The following is a 20,506-nucleotide window of genomic DNA, read 5'->3' on the forward strand; positions in this document are numbered from 1 at the left end:
ATTATTTAAAAATAAAAAGCCTATTAAAAAGTAACAAGAAAACCACCATCAAAGAGCAAGGAAATTTGTTTGAATTAATATCCTAGAATTCAAAGGTTTACATGTAATAATAAACAAACCTCCTCCTCATCTTAAAATGCCCCTGCTCGTTTATTAATATTCTTCTATAAACTGAATTCATGCTTAAATGCAACCAACCCAGGTTCTAAATCCAGTGCACCTGATTGCTCCCTTCAAATGCACAACAGCTTTGTAGGGTCAACACAGTAGCTTGTATCCTAAATTCTTCTGTAACTAACTTCCCACAGGCCCTGCAAGGTTATTCCAATGTACATATATCTTCTTTAAAAAAAAAGACACATAAACACAATTTTTCAAACACAAAGCTGTGACTTACAAGTGATGACATCTGAGCATTTTGGAGCATAAACTGCATCTGCTGGGCGAACATGGCTGCGGCAGTCTTTTGTTGAATCAGATTGTTCCGTCCATTAATTTCTAGCTGCGTTTTTAAGTGTGGAGGAGGGTGAAGGTACTTGCAGTTCTCTCTAGCACACCGACCCTAAAAAGGAAGAATCAGACGAATTTTCATTAATATTTCCAGAAATGCGGTCTGGCTAAGAAAATAATAAAAGTTGATTTATCAAGTTCTTCGTATCTGTGAAGTACTGTAATTAGTACTTTACATGAATTAACTTATTCAATCTTCATACCAACCCTCTAAGGTTGATACTCTTATAATCTTCATCTTCCGGTTGAGGAAACTGAGACTAAGAGAAGCTCACGCAGCTAAAAAGAAACAAAAGCAGAACTAAAACCCAGTTAGTCTGATTCCAGAACTCATTCTCTTAGCCAGTTTCTCTGCTCTACTTTGATATACATCGAGGTACGTTTACAATGTAAAATATTTTTAACTTATCTATATTTTTGTTTTATCGATTTGTTTACTGATGTTTTATTGGTGGTTTAAGCACTTCCAGACAGGATAATATGTCAGTCCTGTGGAATCAAACATGCCTTTGGTGTTGCCTAAATGCTGACACGGCTGCTAATTATGGTGTTTACTATGGGGTAGCAAAGGATGTCACTGGACAGGTATTTATCACATTGTCAAATGTGACCTGTTTTTGTGTTTAAGTCATGAGCACCACACAAGGCAGCTAATGATTCTCTCATTTGCACCAATAATCCTTTTAGGTTCACCATAATCCTTTTAAGACAAGTGCAACTGCAAGCAATTCTTCCCATAGATGCTAAAGTTCTTTACAGGGCATGAGCTTATTGGAGGGAGGGGTGGAGCAAAAAGGCAACGTTTTTTTTTGAACCCAAGAGTGCAAGTTACTAGGCCACTTGAATTCCGAGGAGAAAATGAGTTAGTTCATCAAGTGTTTTCAACACATGCTATAAATTTTGCTTATTTATGATGTCTAAATATTTTACACAATCACTTCTCCATATTTAGTTATCTTGTTATTAAAGCATTCCTGTCATTTCACTGAACATCAAGGTGTCATTCAAAACTTTACAGAGCTATATAGAATGCTAGAGGAAACTCTGCCACCCCAAAATGTGTCTCTTTGGCATGAGGAAGTTTTTCTTGTACTTCCCCTTTAACTGCCTAAAGAATTCAGACAAAGAGTCTGTTCCAGGAAGGAGAGCTATCACCAGAGATCTCTACAAAGAACATGAGGTAGGCGTGGTAGACGGGAAAACTTACCAAGGCTGGTTTCATCAAAGTCCTCTCTGGGTCGCATTCTTTATGGATGGCCCAGCAAACATTTGTTTACCAAACATTTATTCTTTTCATTCTTGTTGTGAATTACCTTCCTTTCCTTTGAACTCCCAGACCCTTGTCCCCTTCTCCTTGGCTCAGGATGGCATATAAACCTCAATTGCCTGTCAGCAAACTTCATATCTTTGGGTTTCCCATACGCACATCATTCAATTTTACTTTCTCTTGTTAATCTTTGTCATGTCAATTTAATTCTTAGACTAGCCAGAGGAACTTACAAGGGTAGAGGAGAAATTTTTTTTCCCTGACAATGCAAAACTAGATGCATTGCAACTTCTCTTTTAAATATTAGATCGCTGGGGCGAGGGGGCTCTATTATTTTACCTGCCCAGGCAAGAAGCTGAGTAGAACTTAAAACACGGCTTGAGAAACTAAAGAAGCCAGTACTGTTTTCTGTCAGGTTGGTCCTTACGTTTCTCTCACTGAGCAATTTATTTTTAATCGAATTAAATGATTTATAAAATCAAATAGTATCTTAGTATCAACGTACATTTACATTTCTCTGCACATTCCGGAAAAGGAAGAATTTATTGGTAGTAAGAGTTAAGAACGGTATTGACCCAATCTTCCTGAATTCATAAAAGTAGGCTAGGAATAGCTACATAATTTCAGCACATCTAAGGACTGTAGGGAAATCGTTATATGTGCTAAAAATCACAGTAATGGAGAGATTTTTCCTGTTAATGTGCCCCTTAAGAGAAAATATAAGCTTCTTTTTACACTTACCACGACACGAACCAAGGCAAAGATAGTCACAAGGATTTTAGTCCCTAGATTTTTCACCCTCCACCCAGCACAACTGAGGTTATCTGGCTCAGAATTAACAGCATGGGAGAAGCAGTGACACTTGGTGGCTTCCACAGCCAAGCATGCTACTTTATACTTTGGGTTTCTCTTCCTCCTCCCACACCCTAACATTAGAGATTTCCCCAAGGTTCAGCCCTAACTCCTCTGTTCTCCTCCAATCTCTTTTCCCTGGAGAAATGAAATTCTCGTAAAGTTTCATGTATCACAGCAATTGCCCAGATCTTAAATCTCTATCTCTGCCTGTGAGCCCTCTTCTTTATTTCAGTTCTTTTTATCACTAAGTGCAGCTGCATTTGGAAATCCTGCCCCCTAACCAAGTCTAAATAGCTTACTCCTGACCTTCCTTCCCCTTACACTATTTCTCCTCTTCCTGCATACTCACATTTAGGACCCTTGCTCCAGTTCCCATGCTTTGGGACAGTTACTAGCAGCAGTGAAAAAGAAATTAGGCACCTGCTGAGCAGGATTGCCTTGGGATCGCAAACCCACCTTGATAGCTTTTCCAGACAAGTGGCAAACACAACATTTAGGAGGTACACAATTTGTAACCCTCCTCCAAAAAAAGCTATATAATGAAGACTGTCTCTTATATTCAGGAATTCCAAACAATAGATCAGTTAAGAAAAAAGGAAAACATTGCAATTTTACCATTTGTTATAATTTAGAGTTTTAACATCATTTACATTGAATGCAATCAGAGAGGAGGGAGGAAGGAAGGGAGGGAGAGAACACGGTGTATTTGGCACATTTCCTGCCAATCTACAGATAAAGAATTACTACCTGCCTTTGTGCTTTGACATTACCGTCCTTTACATGTAATAACTTTTCTTAAGCTTTTTCTTGGAAAACTAATGAGATTTTTACAAAGCAAAAACAGTACACAGAAATGGAAAAAAAAGAGAATTACACTTTAAAAAGTACATAAGTTGGGCTATAAAACTAAAGTGTGGAATATGAGGCAGCATAGATTTTAAAAACTTATTTATCTTAGTTATGAGATTTTACTTGATTTATAAAGCATTCTCTTTTGAGTGACAGAATCCATAATTTAATTCTATAATAATGCAAATGCACAGCAATACTACCTTACCAGAAACTACTTATGTTAAAGAAAGCTTGTAAAACACACACACACAAAATCTGCATTTTCTACCCAAACAATAAATGAGGAGACCAAATAATTTAATATCAATGTTATCTGTGGAAAACAATATTTCAAAAGAAAACCAAGCCCCTTTTTTTCAAAACGACTTTAGAACTCAGGATAGTATATTTCTATGCGTAACACCTGGTGATAATAAATCTCTTCTGTATAGTACTCATTCTTCGAGAAGCCCAAACTTAATTACAGGCCAAAATATTTTAATTGGAGTTGGGGGGGGGAAAAATTTGTTTTTAACATTTGCTAACATTTGCTTTTAGTCCTGGTAGAGGATTAAGGCTTTGGTAAACATCTATGGAACACAGTATGCAATCACCTATTGTTTTTAACCTTTGGAAAACGAATGACTATGGACTAGAAACGTTCCAATCTTTTCCTTAGGACAGCTGAGCCTCTGAATGGGCCACAAGATACCCTATCACACTGGGTCTGTAACAGCCCAGAAACTATCTTGGTCTAAAAAAAATCAGCCCTCAGGTTTCCCGAGTCAAGTCAATGGTGTCCCAAGCCCTCCTTCTAGACCCACAGAGTCAGAGATGCCACGTGCTCAGTGCAAGTTTCAGACCATGTCATAAATGACTCTACACATGCTGTACCTACAACAGTCGCCATCCACTAGCAGAGCTGGCTATATCCTAAAAACAGCAACAAAGGCTAGTCAGGACATGTAAATCTCTCTCTCCCTCCCCTACATACACACACGTTTAAAGAAGCATTGAAGAGATTAGAGTGCAAGCTCATTTACGCTCGCCTCAATTTCACTTCTTTTCCATTTCCTTTGGCCTTAAAAACAAATGATTCTCATCTGGTCTTTCACTATGTCACTGAGTTAAGAAATAGCAAAGTGATCCAATAGGAAAGCGATTCTCTGCTGAAGTAGGTCCTACTACACCTATGAATTTTCCAGCTCCCCTTTTCCATCCACTCTCTTTGAAAATGCACCCAAAAAGCAGCAGGGGGAGAAAGCGGCCAATGAAATTTCTGAAATACATCTGCATCAAAAAGTTGATGACAGACAAAGGAAAAAGTTGCAGGGCATTTATAAAACCTCCAAAACTCAATCGATTTCCTTTTTCCTACCTTCAGGCTTTTCACAAATGAGTACAAAGCCTTTGACTGAGAGAGAAAAGTGCCATTGTAGAGATTCAAATCCCACCTAAGTCTTGGGAGTTATGAGAGTGAGTCTGTCAGATACAAGACTTCCCATGCACTTGGTGGTAAAAACCCTGTGAAGCGTACTTTTTTTATGTTCGTGAGAGAAAGCTCTACCATCCATCAGAATAAGAAAAGGGCCCTAGGAAGCTGAAAATTACCCTTTGTCAGTCACAGTATCTTAACAGAAACAGCTGTTTGCAGGATGCCTTGCTTCTTCAAATACATTTGGAATTATGGGGAAAAAAAACTCTCAAATACAATGATGAGTGGATTACCTTTACAAGGACATCTCATTGCTCGTCTAGACTACCAAGAGTTAAAAGTTAAATGTTAAATAAAGGCAATGAACAGATGATTTGTTCTATGACAAAAAGTCATGTTATTCCATTTTAATGATTATGTGTTAGATAAAAAATCCCATTGATTATATTGCCCTGCTGAAACATACTTACACGTGTACACATGGCTTCTTAGAGGAAGTAACAGTAATTTCAGAATTACAAATCATATGTACTACGTTGCCTGGTTCCTACATCACATCACAGATCTACTAAAGGCTAGGAACAATCTGAAAGAGCTAAAAGTGAGGCAACATCAACGCAAACTGAGTGTTAGCCAGATGTCCACATACTAATGACAAATTTCCTACTTTCTTCCTTTTAAAGTTGTATCTTTATAAAAATGGCTATCATCCGCATTATTTTCTCCTCCAATATTGTACCATCAATGAATATTGATAAATACACACAAAGAGCATCCTTAAAATCTTAAATCTTTTAATTTAAATTTGGCACGCAGACAAGAAATCTAAAAAAAATGTTTTTAATAAGCCATTTCCTGAATATAATGAAGGCAAAATTAATGAGGCTGAATATAGACCCCCATGAAGACAGCCAGCCAAGTACACTCCCTCACTGTAGTCAGCACTGCATTTCATGTCCTTATGTTGTTGAACTCTGATTTCTTTCCTTTTTTTTGGTGAGGAAGATTGGCCCTGAGCTAACATCTGTTGCCAACCTTCCCCCCCTTTTTTCTTCTCCCCAAAGTCTCAGTACATAGCTGTATATCCTAGTTGTAGGTCCTTCTAGCTCTTCTATGTGGGACGCTGCCTCAGCATGGCCTGATGAGCTGCGTGTAGATCTGCACCCAGGATTGGAACTGGTGAACCCGGGGCCACTGAAGTGGACCACGTGAACTTAACCACTATGCCACTGGGCCAGCCCTGGACTCTGCTTTCTTGACATCCATTCCATGTACACGTATACAGAGCAACAACTTTGGTGCAAACCAGACCCCAAGTTTGAATAGGTAAGAAGCTGGAAGGAGGCAGAAGAATTTTCTTGCCTATCTGCCTCAAGAAAGGTTTCAAATTGTAACCTCTAAAAGATGAAGGGAGGTGTTGGCTCAACAATCACACCATTGTTCTGAAACAGCCCACTAAGAGAACTTGATTACCAGAAACATGAAATTCAGGGCGGAACCGGATTTTAAGGAACATCTCTTGCACTTTTATCATACAGAGAAGGTGAAGGCCAGAGAGCCTTGTCCTAATTAACAAGCAGCTCAGTAAGGACAGAAGCCAAGTTTCCAGACTCTCACTACCCAATATGGATTTTCAGTTCAAATGACTCTTTCCCTGTAAAAATGTTCCTGAACCCATCTCCCCCTCCCCCACTCCCATTTATCTCTCCCTCTTTTGTGCCTCCAACTGCACCTTGTACTCAGTTTTATCTTAGCACTTATCACTGTGTACATGGATAAATTGTTTGCATGCCTATGTCCCCATTAGACTTTGAGCTTATCTAAAGGCAGGACTATATCTTTGAATCTCCAGGGATGTTTCTGTGCCTGGTGAGTGGTGACCACTTCATAAAAGTTTGCTGAATGAATGAATAAACTTTGTGAGAATAATTTTATAGGGCATAACACTAAGTCTGCCTTAGAAGCCTAATTGCTTCTCTTGCTATTTCCTTTCCTAAGTTCTTTCTTCTTCCTTCCTTTCTGAGGCTATTCCTGGTTGTCTGTTCCACATGAACCGTTATTCTATTCAGGTAGACAAAATAGCTAATTGGTGACTTTTTTTTTTTTTTTTTTTGCTATGCATATATACTCTGAGGTGAACGTGATCGTCATGGCTGACAAATTCTGGTAATTCAGTATAACTAAACAGGAAAGGTCAGGAATTCATGAGGCACACAAACACAAACCCTGGTCTAATTCCAGAGGTCTGTGGCCACTAGGACCCTCGGAATACAGGGCCCCACAGAGGTGAATAAAGAAACCTGTAGCAGATTCATATTTAATCAGCAGCTGTGCCTGCCCAAGGGGAGCACTCCTTTTTGAGGGTCAGCTTAGAATAAACTGCCTTCTCCAACTGCTCCAACCCAACCCGCATTTCTCTGAACAAGCTGCAAGTCAGATGCCCTGAAGCTACTTAGACAAAGGTGGAATACAGGGCTTTAGGACAGTCACATCGGGTGGGGCCTTCTTGGGGCTCTCTACTGCAGACACATGCGCTGACTTCTTACAAGAAGAGTGTTTCTGTTCTACTTCAACACCCATGTTCAGCTGCATTCCCATTAAACATTTATTTTCAAAGAATGAGCTGGAAATTTTTCTTTGAAATTTTCTGAAGAGCAAGTAACACTAAGAAACTTAGTCGCTGTTCACAGTGAAACCAAGCCTCCCTCACCAAGACCCCAAATTTGTTTCCTGCTCCCTCCCCAATTTTTCCTCCCTGGTCTAGTCAAATACTTTCAATCGCTTTAGAAAAAATTAACTGAATATCTGTTCAATAATAAACTCCTCAAAAATGCATCATCTCTGAGAGTTTACAAAACAGCCAGCCAGACGCAAATTAAAACCCAGAGACAGTTGAAGCACGCTGGTACCAAGTTACCAAAAGTCAGAAGGCATTTCTGATGTTAAGCATTCATGGAAGCTGTCTTTAAAGTAGTTGATAGCTGCCAACATAAAATGTCATTAAAATACAGAAAAAAGGAAAGAAAAAATAATGGCATTCAATTTATTATTCCAACGAATAAAATACACATAAAATGATGCAACTTCAAAAAGCTACTTACTACATAGGTTTCATTATGAAACAACATAAAAGGGCATCTACCGGCCCACTGTCAGTCAAATCTCCTGCTGTTAGGGTTCCCTCGCCTCCCTCTTCTGGCCACCCCATCCACTCACTTACCACAGCGATTTAGAACCAGGACAAAGAAGACACCAGCTGCTCGCACCCTTTCTTCCTGGCTAGGGCTTCTGCCTAGAACCCGATCTAGGATTGCCAGATTTATCAAATGAAAATACAGGACTCCCAATCAAATTTGAATTTCAGATAAACGATTAACAATTTTTTAGTGTCAGTATGCTCCATACAATATATTTTCTGCAACCCTCTCTCTACGTAATTCTACCCTGGTGAGTTGAGCTAAATAAAGGCAATCCTCAAAAACCCATTTTACCCCTTTTACCTTCAGGACATAAGCAGCCCCTTCCATGGAATCAGCCCAGGCTCTGTAAGGCCTTCAGTTGCCCAGAGCAAGGCAGGAGGCACTCGCAGCCCCAGCTTACCTGACCAGCTGCAAGGAATTTAAGGAAGTTGACTGTTGGAGAAAGCAATTTTTTATTCCATGGCTCCTCCCACCAAAAGCTTCACACGGCTCCCTACCCTGTCAGCCACTTTCCCACCCACAGTGGCGCAACTGTATATTCAAATGACTTTGATGCCTGCCTGCCAGAGCTCCTCCTTAGAGTAGGATGAGGAAGGGCTTGGCGAGTGACCACCATGCCTAACTCCTGACTCCAAATTTATACAGATTTTTCGAACATGTGAATTTCACAGGAAGTTATGGCTTTTATGTTTTTAAGGTTTCTATTTGTGTGTAGGGGGGTGAGGAGGGCGGGTTAGGTCTTTTCCCTTAGCTCTGTCTGTGGAATACTCAAATTCAAGAAAAAATCATCCATCAAAGCCCAGGAAAATAACTGCTTAAGCACCATGTTTCTGTATGCACGTATAAGATGTATGCAGATACATATTCAAAACACGCAAAAAATGGTATGAATAGCCATTATTTGCATAGATGTCTTTTTCAGTCAAGCCTCGATTACTCATATTAGAAGAGAGGGAGAGGTAGAGGGGCACGGTTAATTCTAATGAACAAAATAATATATTCAGGAACTATGGCAATCTACAACAGCCTCATATGACACAATATGTATACCACAAGAGTGGTAATTGTGAACATTTACCGGACACAGTCCTTTATTTTTTATTCATTAAGAATACAGATTCCTTCATTGGAATTATCAAAGATTCAGAATTAGGTGAGCAAGAATGAAACTGTACTATACTGGGGAATTCTACATATTTATAGATAATATGTTTATAGAAACGTTAAATAGTAAAGCTGGAAAGGCTCTTAGAGATCGTTTAGTCCAGCTTTTGCCAGAGTGTGTGTACCACAGACCACTATTCTCAAGAGAGGAGCCTCAAAAACTGAGTTTCCTGGTTAAATACTTGTAAGAAACGACATACTATATTCCTCTCTTGGAAACTGACAATACACCAGAGCGTAGTAAATGTTCTCTCTCATACGTCCCACAGGAAAGAAATCCACTTCTTTTGTTAACTCAGCATTTCTCAACATAGTTTAATCACAGAAACCATCCCCCTTTTTTCATAAAACACCTTTTACCATATCTCATTGGAGTATCCTAGTGAAAACATTGATCTAATTCAACTCCTTCCTACTAAAGCTCAAACCAAGACCCACGGCATTTTATAGGTCATTAGTTTTCTGTCATACTTTTCATTTGTATTTATTTCTCTTCTAAATAGAAAAATGGGGTGAACTCCAAAGAACTGGATCTTCCGCTGAAATGACATTTAACATTTTTGCCTATACTTGATCTTCCAAAAGCTAACAAGATGGAGATTTTTCCTATAATTGCTACAAAGAAAGATCCCGCAACCATCTTCCCAGCACCTCTTGCCAAAACTGTAAGTTCTGTCAGACCTTTCCAAATGGCTGCTGGGGCTTTCTTCTTTTGTTTGAATGCTTCAGTCAGGCGACTTCTCAAATAACAACTTCAAGCCTTCTAACTGGCTTTTTTACATTGTGACTTCTATCCCTTGAAACCATGCCAGTTACCTTAAGTTTTCCATGACTTAAGGGGCTCAAGTGAGTTTTAACTGCACTCAAACTTGGGAAGTCAGAAGGTATCTGGCAATCCCCTCAATTCCTGAGGGTCTTCGTTTTGCACTAAACTTTAACCTTGGGATTTCCACTTGGCAAAATTAAATTTCCTGTCTCTAAGTAAAAAGAAAGTTTCAAAGAAGAATTAAATTTAGACAAATACCTTGCAAACTTATAAGGAGAGTATAAAGTGAGAAAGGCACAGATTATTGCTCAGATTTAAATAATTTATCTTTACAGGGTTTAGTATGCTACTAAAAATAAATGAAATAATTATATCTCTATAGCCAGCCACGTGCCCCTCCACACAGAGGTTATATAGAGGGCAGATATAGTTATTGATTTACCTCTGCATTTTGAAATTAGAGGCACAAAAATGAAAATCAGTCCCACTTTTGCTAAATGTAAGTCTTCTTTCAGATAAAGAAATTTAAAAGCACGATATCAAAATGGTCGTTTACAGGGTCTCGCTAAATTCATAAGTGTATAATCATATGCAAACGCCCAACGGAGCCAAATGTATCCACTCTAAATTAAGTATTTTCCTCACACTCTTATTCAACTACCAAACTAATACCTAATGCGCAATTTCTAAGCAGAAAGTTTTACTTGGTGACATAGACCGTCATTACTTTGAGGCACGGACTAAGTTTACATTTTATTAATGATAATATATTTTTATCACCAAAAGTCTTATTGAAACCTTTGTGGTAACTTGTTATTAAAACCGTAGGCATTTTAGAGTATCAGACAAATCCCCAAATGCACTGCGTATTTAAAGAGGGCTGTTTTTAGCCAAGTGATTCTTTTAAAAAGCATCTGAAAATTAGGCCAACTTACTGTTTGTTTCTGTTCTGTGTAGATAAAAGCAAGCAATTTATTGATACAAATTTTCTCTTTTAAAAATAAAGATCTATCTTGCCTGGCTCGAATATCTCCCAAGTATATTAAGTTTCCAACAAAATGTGTTTCAGAGATGTGAACAGAATTGACAAAGTTCTAGATGAAACTACTGAGATTTTTTTTTTTTAAATCTATGTTTTAAAACGATCCTCTCTCAGTCTAACTCAGTCAATATAGCAAGTTTGCTAAGTTCAACTTCTGCTTTCAGGGAACAGTTAATATTTGATGATGATGAAACTGTTCCTAGTATTTAAAGAACTGAACAAGTCCATCCACAAACAATGTAACTAGACATCGAGTTAGTTTAAAGAAGATAAAACGATAAGTGGAGGTTTTCTGTTTGAAAATCAATCAATCTCTTAATCATAAACGTCTCATATCCTTACAGAGAAGGTGAAATAGAACCTCTGCCAAAGAATGCCTATCTCCAAATCTAAAACAAGGAAAAAATAAAGCAAAGCAAATAACAGTGAAGTTACTTAATTAGTTTTAAAATCTATTAATTGTACTCCCCAAGTCAGTTTAAACAGCTGGAACAAAAGTTATTGGGAGAATAGTACACTTGTACGAATGTGGTGTTTTTCAAAAACAGATATCCTCTGTATTAGGCACAAAAAGGTTTCTAGGGTCATTAGGGTCATGGTGATAGTCTGATTAGTGCCTTTTAGTTAGTGGAATCCTTAGTTTGGTGAGGGAAAAATAAAATAAAACAAATCTACTCTTGCTTCATTGCGCCTTCCCTGAAAATTGGAATAAAGTTGGACAATGTGTCTTTCTGAAAAAATAAAATGAATCCAGTTTATGTGTCCCTTATATAAGATAAATGAAATTCCCTTCTAGAAAAATATTTGATAAAGTGATACGGTGAAATAAACCAGGTAGTGTAAAACATCAGTGTGCCAATCTTTTACACTCATTTTTCTACTAAAGATAACTGGAACATTTAATTGGTTTTATTTTTTTTTTTCATGTTTTTACATTGACTTTATATACCAGACTCTAGCATATAAGGTCAAATGACCCTTCAGATGTGAACTAATTCTGACTATTTATGAGTATGCTGGAGAATAATTGTAAATACAGCTTTAGCTCATGTTACTTGGCATGCGACAATTGTTGAAACAAATTTAGAGACCAGGTCGAGGCCCCTATAAAAGAGCTCATGTTCTTAACCAGTCCACTCTTGCTTCGTAATACTTTGGCATGTGCTAAACTGAGGAATGAGCTAGTTCAAGTATTTCTACTGTCTGGGCCACTATTTTCTCTCTAAGATTGTAACAAAGATTGCATATCAGCTGGCTGTTAGGTATGTCCAGAAACTATTTAAGTAGTGCCCCCTTTTCTGCAGGGGATACATTCCAAGACCCCCCAGTGGATGTCTGACACCACGGATAGTACTGAACGCTATGCATACTGGTTTTTCCTATACATACATATTTGAGGTGTAACAGCAAAATTAGCACAAATTTCTTTTTCCTTCTTTAGAATTTCAGGGATAGAAGATTCATTCTTACTGTAGATCTTAGCAATCTCAGCAGACAATTTTTTTTCTTTCCTTATTAAGTTGACAACTTTCACCTTTTCACTTCAAGAAAGCACTTTATGGCTTCTCTTTGGCATAGATTGCCAGCATCACTCCTCTTGCTCTTTTAGGCCATTATTCAGTAAAATAAGGGTGGCTTGAGCACAAGCACCACTGTGATACCACGACAGTCGGTCTGATAACTGAGACAGCTACTAAGTGACCAACGAGCGTGGTCAAAGGGATGATTCATGCCCTTGGCAGGATGGAGCAGGACAGCGTGAGATTTCACCACGCTACTCAGAACAGTGCACAATTTAAAACTTATGAATTGCTTATTTCTGGGATTTTCCATTTAATATTTTCAAACCACAGCTGACTGTGGGTAATTGAAACTGCAGAAAGTGAAATCACGGATAAGGAGGAACTACTGTAATAGACAAATGTATGGAAAGTGGGATGTTTTGTTACGTACCTAGGGATCTTGGGTGACTTGAAAACGAATAAGATAAACTAACTGTCCAATTTTTTATATCCACCTGAATAATCACAGCTAATTTTATTGTGTGTTTACCACGTGCAGGCCACTGTTCAAAGTGCTCTACATGCATGAAGTCTTTCATCCTTACCGAAGTAGAACATTAGTACAAACACGTCCTCTCTTAGCACAGCTTTTTAGTAAATGTTTGCACAGTTTTGCCAGTTGGTTTGGAAGAAGCAGTGTCATATTATCAGGAGTCGGGTTATGAGAGCTTAAGCACCAACGACCACGGCCTAACAAAAGTAACAGTCCAGCAGAACCCCATGGATATAGAGAACAGATGGAAGTGGGGCTCAGCTAAAGAATTGGTTGTGTGCATTTTGTGACTATTATTACCACCCTAGAAGAAGAATCTTTTAAAAACACAGTAGTGCCATTTAGAGGCAGGTTTACTCAGACTACAAACATCTAAGTGCTGTAGGTTCAATACTATCACAGAGCAGAGAAACTCTCCAAACAATGACAAAAGATCGACCTTATCACACAGTAGTACAAGGTGTTCTTCTGAAGCATTTCATTCCACTAAGAGCACAGGCAAATGAGAATTCACATTCCCTGCACACACCACCTCACAAAAGACTACACGACTAAAAGATCAGTTTTAATGGGGATCTGATTTAAATGACCAGAGAATGTATAAACTTTGAAATGGCAAAGTAAGGTGATGAGTTGTGGGCCTGGGAATAAGTTTGACTTTTCTAGTGCTTCAGACGTAGCCTATGAACAAGAGCTATGTTTACTTATCCTCTTTTCTATATTGCCAATTTATTTTTGGTTAAGTAGACATTATTTTGAAACTAATACTAAAGACTTCAAATGCAAATCAATATGTGCATGCATCAGGTAAACATGTCAATAATATAAACATACCAATTCTATTCAATATAACTTATCATTTAGGTTTTTCCACAGCTTTTAAAAAACAAAGTGCTAGAGATATTTGCTGATGATAGTAGGGAATCTGGATCTCATAATAAATGACTGGACAATTGAACATGCAGAATCCAAAAGTGTATTTATACTTTTAAAGACAACAAAAGACAACATGATAGGGAAAATAATAATGATAACAAATAAACCCACTGTTGAAACCAATTAACTGCTGTGAACCACATCACAGGCTATTAATACTTTGACTGCTCATGCATTAGTTCCTAGACAAAGCAGGAATAAATCTAAATTGTAATATGAATGCAGTATTTTATTAGAAAGAGTGCTAGACTGGAATTTAAGTACCCTGGATTCTAATTACCTTAGATCATGGCTAAATTATTTTCCAATTCTGTTAATTTTTCTGGGAATAATTCCTGCCCCTATATACCCCATAGGTACTTTGAAAGACTAAAGGGAAAAAGTGAAATTTAGTATACTTTGGAAGTATAAGCAGTACAAAAAGTAAAAAAAAAAATATTTACTTTATTAGTTCTTTACAATAGAACTAAAATTGTTACTGTTAATTAGGTATAAAAAATACGACAGATTACAAATTATGTTTTATCATTTTACCTCTCCACAAAAGATAATGCATTATTATATGAATAATTCTTGATTCTGTGAGTAATATTAGTTATCATGTGCCTAGGGAGGGCATTTATATACAATGTTAAAAAACCAAGGACACTTCTTTTCTTGCAACTGGATATTGTTAAACAGTTATTGCTCCCACAGCTCAGTGGTATGTTGGGTGAAAGGGCAGAGGATAAAGAAGCAGATCCAGGCTTTAATCTTATCCTTGCAAATAACTGAAAAGAGGAAAGAATTATTGCTCCCTTTTCAACTGGCAAAAAGCCAGTGCCTACTTAGGAGACCAGTTTATCAAGTCAAGAGACACTTTCGTATCATCGCAAGTTTCTTACTTGAAGATCTCACATAATAAAATTCACTTTAGAATCATAATGAATAAAACATTCAAAGTAATTTCTACTATATGAAAAAGTTTGGAGCATCACACTTTTTGGTTGGTGCTTTTAAAATTTTTATTTTGCTACAACTGCTGTTATATTTTATTTATAACACATTAAAATTATAAAAAGAAAACAGGCAAGTCATTTTTTCCTGGGAAGTTAGGAGGATAAAACAAAACAAATAGTACACTATAAGAGAAGATGTTAATGGTGCTTAAAATACTAACAAGTACTTAATTATAGTAAATGGATTTTGAATATTATTTATATAAATTGGTAAAATAATAAAATTGAATCTCATTATAAAATGGTCTATAAATGTTTAAGCTAATTTTCATTTTTATTTTTCATCTCAATGGGCCAATCTCTTAGAAGTCAAGATTGACTCATACAAATGTGAAACACGTTTGAATATGTTATATATATACACACACACATATATATTTCCATTGTAAAAAACTAATAAATATATATTATATATATGCCCTCTTGTTCCCACACTTGCTGAATATAAAATATTCAAAGTCCACTTGTGGCAGCTAGCAACACCTACAATGGAGCTTTTGGGGTATACAGAAAAAGTCACTAATTTTTCCAAAGGGTTATAATAGACAAATAATGAAAATAAATTTTTTCTTTTTGGTTTTAGACACCATGTTATTCTTGCCCAACTACTTGTGATGTCATGTTCCATGAAGAGTTTCTACATGCTCCACAAAAATAGGGTTCTGAAGTCAAAGAATTTTGAGAAATGTTTAGTTAAACCGAACTAAACTGCTGTCTTTCGTGCAGTAAGTCTCAGAGCCTTATCTCAGCTGATAAGCATTGTGGTACTCCTTGGGGGAGAAATATAATAAGCTTCCCAAAGATAGATAAGTCTTCCAGAATAGACACCTTTTTCTTTCCACCAGATCTGAATTTAAACAATAACCCAAGAATGAGGCTGCTTGAAAAAAAGTGGAAAAAAAGGAAGAAAGCAGCATTGGGGGAACAATATAGAATGCTGAGAATTCTGAAACTGAGAAACATCATCCTTAGTGGATGCTCTCCTGGACTGTTAGTTTTCTTTAAACTAATGATTCTCAAACTTGAGTGTTCATCAGAATCACCAGGGGGCTTCTTCAAACACAGACTGTCAGATCCACCTCCAGAGTTTCCGATTCAGCAGGTCTGGGGTGAGGCCTGAGAAATCACATTTTTAACCAATTCCCAGATGAAGCTGATGCTGCCAGTGTCTGCCAACACTTCTGAGAACCTCTGCTCTATGGGAATACTGTCCTATCCAACAATGGATTTAGCTATTTACCACGCATTTCCTTATGTTACTGATCAGTTTCTGAAAGGTCATATCAAAGGGATTTTGATATCTTAATTCCACATCCCCGACCTCAGTATTAATGTTAGCAGTCATATAAAAGAAGGCCAGCCCAGATCATGTTGGGCAACCCCAAAAAGGGTTGGGGTTTTCAAAATCTATTCTACCACTCCTAGGAAACATATTCATTTTCTTTTGACAAAGCAGTGCTATTAGATGTACAGGTAAGTATATAAGAGCTCTGTATTCCACGTTGCTTTACATTTGCTCTACAAACCTCCCCAGAGAGTCCTTCTAAAAGTTTGCTATGTACCCAAATTTAAGCTGATAAAGGATTTCCTAGTAAATTCTCCTCAGCTCTCCAATAAATTAATACCTTTACTCACTGCAGAAGCCACACTCATTTGAAAGCCTTACACCTTCTCCTCACTCCAAAAAAGACATCTGGAAAAACACAAGCTGAAAAGAGGAAATATTTTTACATCAAATAAGCAAACAACCCGGTGCTGACCACAGCACTTCAGCATGGATAATCAAAAGCTGAAGTATCGATAGATTCCCAAACCTCAAAGCAAGCACCGAATACAAAGTTCATCAGATGTACCCTGCAGTGATGCAGCAAGGAAACAGTACATTTCACACAACACTCCCTCCTTTCTAAAGAGTTCCAAGTATTTGTTACTCTGTCCTTTCCGTATTAAGAGTAGTCTCCCCAGCACTTGTTTACTTCTGGGTATCACTGGAAGCCTGTTTAAAACTGAGACCCCCTGGTTTGCAATACTGGAGTGCTTGCAATACATTAACACACTTAAATGAAAAACACCCAGATAGCCTAATAAGCAACAAATAAGAGATTCAGAAACAGAATTAGCCCCTTCCCTTGCTCCCTGGCTCGCTCACTAGTTATATAACTACACTTTCAAAACGGCTTGGAAAAAACTTACAAGAAAGATACAGTTCCAATAAGATCGCTATCACAAGCCTAAAGAGTAAGAGTGATATAATGAGGAAGGTGGGATGATAGGAATAATTATATCAAAAGCTTCCAAAATCTAGACTAAGGTTAATTGCTTCAGCAGGGCCCTAAATGTAGCTCTGAGCTTTCTGGCAACCATAGTAAGTAGGAAAATGTATTGAATTGCATTGTTCTCACTGCCTGATAAAAGAAAAGTATACTGGTTAATGAGCACCTCTCTGTAAAAAGACTGCGGGATACTGTGGAAGACACAAAGAAGAATAGGACGTGGAACCTGCTGCCTACAAGGACTTTACATATCTTATCTCTCTTGCAACTGCAGAGGCATAAAGAATGTTGCTGAGAGGGGCTCTAGCGCTTAACATAAAGGGGCAGAAATCAAAGGTGACTAGGGGTGCACGTTTAGTGGTCCTGTTGAGGAGGAGGAGCAAGTGTGCTGGGGAGAATGAGACTTCTCTGAGCCATAATTAATCACAGCTCTTCATTTTTACTTCAAGGAAAGCTGAGGAGTTTATAATGGAAAATGGAAAATATGTGATAAAAATGGCACAAGTAGTTCCTCTCCCTGGGGGAGTCTTACTTTCTCTATCACTTCCTTTTCATTACTTTGTTATTTTATTCATTACACCTTCATTCTGGTTCTGTTTCACATAGGGTATTACTGGAGCTGAAGTATTTCAGAATGAAAAGGCTTTCTCAATAGGTGTCTCCGAATTTCTTTCTTTCTTTTTTCTCCACAATCTCTGACTCGGAAGCAATGTCATTTTTTCTTATGAGTTTCTCTAGTGGGAGAATAGGAAATTTGGGGAAGAAACAAATGAAAGATGATTAAATATGTTTTATCAATAATACTTCAAAGATGGAGTAAATGTCAAGTGCCACCAAAGTTAGGTCTTGCGAATTTGGGAAAAGTGAGAGACAGTCTTGGTTTCGTTTTAGCTGTCAGTTTCCTATTAACATACACAAGTCATAATTATGGATATTATTGCAAAATATTAACGACATCAGCTGAATGCTGCTAATTACTTAAAATCATTTTAAGCTTCCTTCTTTATTGAAACACTTTTCTAAAATGTTCCAGCAACCTTTCCTGTGTTTGAAAGTAGAGTCAAACCTGAATCAGATCTTGATTACTGAGGACTGCACCCAAGGCCTCAGGATCATCTGTTCTGAAAAACAGAAATCACTGTGCAGAAATGGAAATGAAGATGAAGAAGGTATAAGAAATTGAGTTGACCGCACAAACTCCAAGATACAATTCATAAGCCTAGAGATCCTTTTTTTAAAAAATCTTGAAATTACCTTCCCATTAGTTATTATTTTCCCATTTCTCTTAAATACAGATGACTTGGACTAAGTTCTAGTTATTGAGGGCTCTGGTTAAGTTTATCTAAAAACGTCAACGCATGGGTTCTCTCTCTGAGAATTTTTCTTTGCCTTTCTATGCTCAAACTCTTCCGACTTTTAAAAAGCACTGTACATTCAGAGCAATAGTTATTAAACTTTAAATATAATTTTTATTGGACTAGGCAGTCACATTTTACACAAAACCCTTTCCTGAAGACTATGACCTTGTACTTGACTCAAAATGACTTTATTAGCACTAATCATGCTTCCAAGAATATCTTGATTCGCAAGTTAGTCGTCTGCTGTAAAATTCAATTTCAAACATTTTAAGGCAAAAAGAAATGCTTAAATTTTACGGGATTATCACACTAATTACTTTAAAATAATATTTAATGGTTTCCACTCAGCAAAATTTTTAAAAATCCATATATAGGGTAAAAGCACTCAAAGTGCAACATTTGGAGAACATCCCACAGCATTTGGCCAAAGAACATTTCTATAACGCTAAGGGACAGAATTAAATTTGCAAAAATCAGCGATCTGTAGGCCGTCAAATCTAGATTAAAATGTGATCGAGTGAGGAAAGTCGGCACATGGGTGTATACAATTTTCATTCATATTTAGGTAAAAACTGAACTAGGGTTGGAAGTACAGATGCAGATGGAGAGATGACTGGGTACCTTGTGGGTGAAGCCGTATTTATTCTCTCTCTCTCAAAGTGATTCAACAATCTCACGTGTCATTCAACAAATACTTTTCCAAGCTCCTAATATGTGCTATATATACTGGGCACAAAAGATGCACTAGTAAACCAGACAGCATCTAATGTGAAATCAAAAAACCTACAGCAGACCTTTACTTAAAATTCAATGAAATAGGATACTAAGGTGAACACAACAGCAGTAGGCTGGAGTAGAATGTCAAGCCCCTTTTACTTGACCATGTTGACTTTAGCAGCATCGCAACTCCATCACTGGCTTTCCCTTCCCATTGCCACCATCTAATTCAAATTTTTATCATTTCATACCTTCAATACCTCAACAGCTTTCTGAGAGATTCCCCTCTTGCCAGTCCCTTTCCTCTACCAATTCATCTTGTATAGGTTGATGATGTCATTTCTCTACTTAAAAATTGTCAGATTCCTTACAGCTACAACATAAAGTTCAAACTCCTCACTGACTTTTAAGGCTACTCCTCTGCCAACACAAGCTCTATGCTTCAGCCAGCCTACTTAACATTCAACTCCCCAAACATGCATCACAGTTTTCCCTCTTAGGCCTTGCTGTAGTTATAACCTCTGCCTGGAATACCTTTCTATCCCTCCTTCAAAGAATACCTCAAACAGTACCTCTCCCATGACTGCATCTTTAGCCACCACAGCTGGATGTAATCCCAGCCACTGCCTCTCCCCTCGGACTCTTTCAGTGGTTAGTTTGTACCTGGCTTATGGCACACAACACAAGCAGTTTCATATTAAGAGGTCAGGCAAGGACCATGTCTTCCATAACTTTGTATTCTGCACAGTATTGAGCCTTGTGCCTAACAAGTAATAGGTTTGAATAAATGTTTGTTGCATGAATCACTTCTTTGGGGAATTGAATGTATATAGAACTCTTAATGGATTTAACAGGGCTTTCAGCATTAAATGACCCCCGACATTTATAAAATCCTTGTAGTAAACCACACCAATAGTCCTACAAATGGAGTGCTGCTGCTTGCTCTTGTTTGAAGAGAAACAAGTAGTAGGACTCCCACGTCTTGCTCAAGGCCACACAAGGAGACCTTGCTGAGCTGTTGTTACAAGGCAGCATTTTCTATGTTTATGCCACTTGCTGATAATCATGCTTAGTTTCAAATATGTCCATGGTTACATCT

The 20,506-nt window shown here is 37.6% G+C and overlaps 1 protein-coding gene across 43 annotated transcripts in view; it reads right to left on the reverse strand.

The window, feature by feature from the left end:
- MBNL3 (muscleblind like splicing regulator 3) overlaps positions 1-20,506 on the reverse strand; it is a 152,168-nt gene that overhangs the window by 68,132 nt on the left and 63,530 nt on the right. For 33 of the 43 annotated variants that reach the window (XM_070503066.1, XM_070503094.1, XM_070503070.1 and 30 more), the window contains one exon: positions 398-562. In XM_070503066.1, coding sequence (XP_070359167.1) covers positions 398-562 — 165 coding nt within the window. Of the gene's footprint in view, positions 1-397; positions 563-686; positions 914-8,118; positions 8,266-8,398; positions 8,522-20,506 lie in introns of those variants that run through there. The other 10 variants (XM_070503088.1, XM_070503092.1, XM_070503091.1 and 7 more) reach the window with 8 other exon arrangements.

This window comes from Equus asinus, chromosome X (genome assembly GCF_041296235.1).
Source record: "Equus asinus isolate D_3611 breed Donkey chromosome X, EquAss-T2T_v2, whole genome shotgun sequence".
Classification (NCBI taxonomy): domain Eukaryota; kingdom Metazoa; phylum Chordata; class Mammalia; order Perissodactyla; family Equidae; genus Equus; species Equus asinus.